This window comes from Rhinopithecus bieti, unplaced genomic scaffold, assembly GCF_001698545.2.
Source record: "Rhinopithecus bieti isolate Rb0 unplaced genomic scaffold, ASM169854v2 scaffold_12127, whole genome shotgun sequence".
NCBI classification, from domain to species: domain Eukaryota; kingdom Metazoa; phylum Chordata; class Mammalia; order Primates; family Cercopithecidae; genus Rhinopithecus; species Rhinopithecus bieti.
The window spans coordinates 181634-186085 of NW_016806992.1; the positions used below are offsets into that span (position 1 = coordinate 181634).

Below are 4452 nucleotides of genomic sequence, written 5' to 3' on the forward strand. Positions count from 1 at the left end.
AAAAAAAAAAAAAAAAAAAAAAAAAAAAAAGGCTAAACATATGAAAATTCCCATATGAAATATATGGAGCTCATCATATATCTTAATACCTAATATCATAAGACAGTTTTCATTTCTGCCACTTAAATCATGGGTAGAAAATGGAATTCTCATTTTAACCTGTCATTCCTAATGACAAGGGATTCTTCCTCCTATTTTATTGGCCAATGGCATTTTCTTTTCTGTGAATTGTTAAACTGTCTCCTTATCCTATTGTAGAAACACCTTAGTTTTAACATGGATACTGTTTAAATGACGTATCTTCTTCCACACTGCTGCTTGCTTTTTAACTTGTTTGTGGTTTCTTCTGCTATGTAAGTTTTAAATTGATATATTTGTCTATAAATGGTTGACAGGTTAAAACTTATCTTTTCCTTTAGGGTTTCTAACCATGGTGTATGTAAGAATTCACTATGTTATATATATATATACATATATATATATTTTTTTGAGACAGGGTTTTGCTCGTTGCCCAGACTAGGGTGCAATGGCACCATCTTGGCTCACTGCAACCTCCACCTCTCGGGTTCAAGCGATTCTCCTGCCTCAGCCTCCCAAGTACCTGGGGTACAGATAGCCGCCACCACATCCAGCTAATTTTTGTATTTTTAGTAGAGACAAGGTTTCACCACGTTGGCCAGGCTAGTCTCAAACTCCTGACCTTAGGTGATCTGCCCGCCTCAGCCTCCCAAAGTGCTGGGATTACAGGCGTGAGCCAACGAGCCTGACCCAAAATGTTAATTTTATGCCTTGCAAAACAGGTTATTAATTTATCCTCAATGAAAACATATGATTATATTAGTTTTCCCCAACATCTGTTATAAGTACTTACGAATCTGAAAAAGTTATGGTTTATATTTCTCCAATCACTAGTAAGGTTAGTATCTCTTCATAGATATTTCTATTTTGTGAATTTTCTCTTCACATGTAATATCTCTCAACGTATGAGAGTTTTGCATTTTCGTGCAGTTATATATTCTGACCTTTTCCTTAATCAATTCTGAGGTTTACAAAATGCCTAATAATACCTTCTCCATCGTCCCCGTAAGAATGATAGGGATACAATTCTGCTTTTATCTAAGTGCACAGCCAACTGCTCCAACCATTATTTGATTAATCCACCCTTTTCATAAAGGTATAAAATGTCCTTTTTATCACATATTAAGCTTTCATAGAGTGAGGATCTATTTCTAGAGTCCTTACTAACCTATTTCTGGGCTACTTCCACTGAAGTTTAGTAATATATCTGCATACTTAATAAGGTAAACCTCTGCATCATTATTCTTTTTTAAACATTGTCATTTTATTATCAGAAAAAAACACTTTTGTAAAAGAATGATCTTAGTAAAGACTTAACTGAAACAAATATGTATACATAAAATTTAAAAACTATCATTCCATTTTATTCATTTTCCCTTTCCTAGAAGAACAATTAACATTTCCACGACCTTCAATTTACATTTTCACATTCATTATAAAAGAATATTTTGTCAAAGAAAAAATCCACTCATTTTAATATCAATAAATGTATTCCAACTGAGCCCAACACTTCACTGCCAAAATATATTTTTAAATGCTGTTTCAGCAACCAAAGTTTATTCTAAAAACAGTAACTCATTTATATTGTGTGCTACATGCACAATCTCCCAGGCGGTGGAATCTCCAGCAAAGAAAAGAAAACCACAATCACATAGTAGCTATTATCTATTATACTGTAACGTTTATTATTTAGAATATGTCCAGTCTTTGGGCAAAATAAAACTTTTAATCATAAAGATAAATCATACATAAAAAAACACAAAATTAACTCATCTTAAGTCATTCAGATTTTTATTAGACAGAAATTTGTCATCTATCTTGCTACCTAGTTGTGAATTCCAATTCTGCTACTAAGTTTAACTTACAGACCTTTTCCTAATATAAACAAACTTACATTTGTCACTATAAATGATCTGGACCACGGGACTGGGGCCATCATTCTGCGGCACTGGATCTATATCAGCCCATTCTGCTCTGTCCCTGAAAATAGACATTTCCCAACCAGTGGTTACATTCAAATACAGAAGAAAAAGAACTCTAGTGTTTTTAAAACTTACATTGACATTAGTAACTTACAGGGCTCATAATGCAATCACGGTTGGATTCTTCATGACAAAGTTTTGCCAATATGCTTTACATATTAAACTATTAAAGTAAAACTAAAACAACCCTCAGATGAACAGTTAATCAACAGTTTTCAAATTTAAAATTTTGTAAGTTTTTGCAGCAAGTACACAGTTTTGTGGTTTTTTTTTTTTTTTTTTTTTTTTTTTTGAGGAGTCTCGCTCTGTCGCCCAGGCTGGAGTGCAGTGGTGTGATTTCGGCTCGCTGCAACCTCCGCTGCAACCTCCGCCTCCAGGGTTCAACAGATTCTTCTGTCTCAGCCTCTCGAGTAGCCAGGACTACAGGCGTGCGCCACCACGCCCAGCTAATTTTTGTATTTTTAGTAGAGATGGGGTTTCACCATGTTGGCCAGGATGCTCTCAATAACTTAACCTGGTGATCTGCGCGCCTTGGCCTCCCAAAGTGCTAGGATTACAGGCATGAGCTACCGTGCCCGGCCTCACAGTATTTTTAACTCAGAAATCAATCTAACTCATTGGTCTAATAAGATTCTTTAAGTCAGTCAGCATTTTTAAAACGTTTGAATAACAAAATACTAGGAATTGACATTTTAAGATAAAAATAAGCACTATTAATTTACTCAAGAGGTGGCGCAGGTGATCACTAATAAGAAAGCAGGCTCTGGAATCTGACAACTGCCTAAGTTGTAACACTGGCTCTAGCACTTACTAGCTGTGTGACCTTCAGAAAGTTACTTATTTGGGCCTCAGTTTTATCATTTATAAAATCAGGGCAATATTATTACCTACCAACCTTAGAAGGGTATTTGGAGGATTAAATGAGGCAGACGTTAAGCGCTTAAAACATCCACAGCACCCTGGCGGCATTCAATGACTACTTAATAAGCAATGCTAAAATAACTGCATAGTGACAACAGTGAGTGCTTACAGAAATTTCTGTTAACTACCCAGTGTGACCAAATTTCTCTTAAACACTTTCACTTATATTCTTTTTTTTTTTTTTTTGAGACAGAGCTCTTGTCCAGGCTGGGGTGCAATGGCGCAATCTCGGCTCACTGAAACCTGTGCCTCCTGGGTTCAAGTGATTCTCCTGCCTCAGCCTCCCAAATAGCTGGAATTACAGGTGCCCGCCACCACACCCGGCTAATTTTTGTACTTTTAGTAGAGACAGGGTTTCACCATGTTTGCAAGGCTAGTCTGGAACTCCTGACCTCAGGTGATCCGCCTACCTTGGCCTCCCAAAGTGCTGGGATTACAGGCGTGAGACACCTTTCACTTTTTATTTCTCTATAATGATCAGCTATTGACAGGAGATATTCTGTGGCATCCAGTGCTAGAAACTGCGTCCATTATACAAAGAGAACTACAAGAGAAATCATGACCTAAGACGTGACACCTAAAGCCTGGGGGAACGGCCTGGGAAAAGTAATGCTGTCATTTAGTCACTAGGGAATCACACACAGTCATGTGAGAACCTGAGTATTTCACAATCCAGAGAGCCGACTTGAGGGTTATGAGGCTACTAATTTAAATCAATAAAACATTATCTCCAGTAAAAAAAAAAAAAAAAAAAAAAAAAAAAAAAATCTGGGTAGTGGCTTCTACGACTCATTCATAAAATCAAGGTAAACAAGCCATCGAATGGGTTTACCTAGAACTACAGAAGACCTAAGGCGATTATCTCTGCAGGTTCACAGGGAATTAGGGAATCAGCATTACCACCTGAAAGCAAAGAAATGATGGAACTGGGCGTCAGCAAAGACGGGGTGATAGAGGCAAGAAAGTTACCGCAGTCCCCAGTACCCATCACTTGTATTACCTACGAGGCGATGCAGGGAGGCTTAAGAGAGGTTCAGTAGCAAATCTCTTTTCAGCCTTTAGCCTGGCTGATACGAGGCGCTAAAATACGGATTGGATGAAAATGTCTCAGAGCTCCAAGCAGAGCCAGCCAAGGGAACGAGCCTCACATCTCGTTTTTAGGGTGAGCAAATCTGGCCCTGGTTTCTTGCCCGGCTACCAGAACTGCACCCTAGCTCTTGGGTATTCACTGGTTGTTAGCGGCACAGCGCTCTGGGGCCGTGAAAGAGAGCGGGAAATTTCTTGTATTTACGAATCGCGACACCTGAACAGCTGAACGAGTGCGGTCCAGGGTGCAGCAGTTTCCGCGTGGCTTAAAGCAAGAGGGAAGCCGAGACCTCGCTGCTCCGCGTCCCCGCGGTCTCGCGCCGGCGCCGCCCCGGCAAGCGGCGACCTCCCGGCAGCAGCCCGGGCCCAGCGCCCCGCACCGGCC

The 4452-nt window shown here is 39.5% G+C and overlaps 1 protein-coding gene across 5 annotated transcripts in view; it reads right to left on the reverse strand.

Moving 5' to 3' along the window:
- LOC108534356 (protein Hook homolog 3-like) overlaps positions 1-4452 on the reverse strand; it is a 149724-nt gene that overhangs the window by 26716 nt on the left and 118556 nt on the right. For all 5 annotated transcript variants that reach the window (XM_017879662.1, XM_017879661.1, XM_017879663.1 and 2 more), the window contains one exon: positions 1973-2058. In XM_017879662.1, the coding sequence (XP_017735151.1) occupies positions 1973-2058 (86 nt within the window). The remainder of the gene's footprint in view (positions 1-1972; positions 2059-4452) is intronic.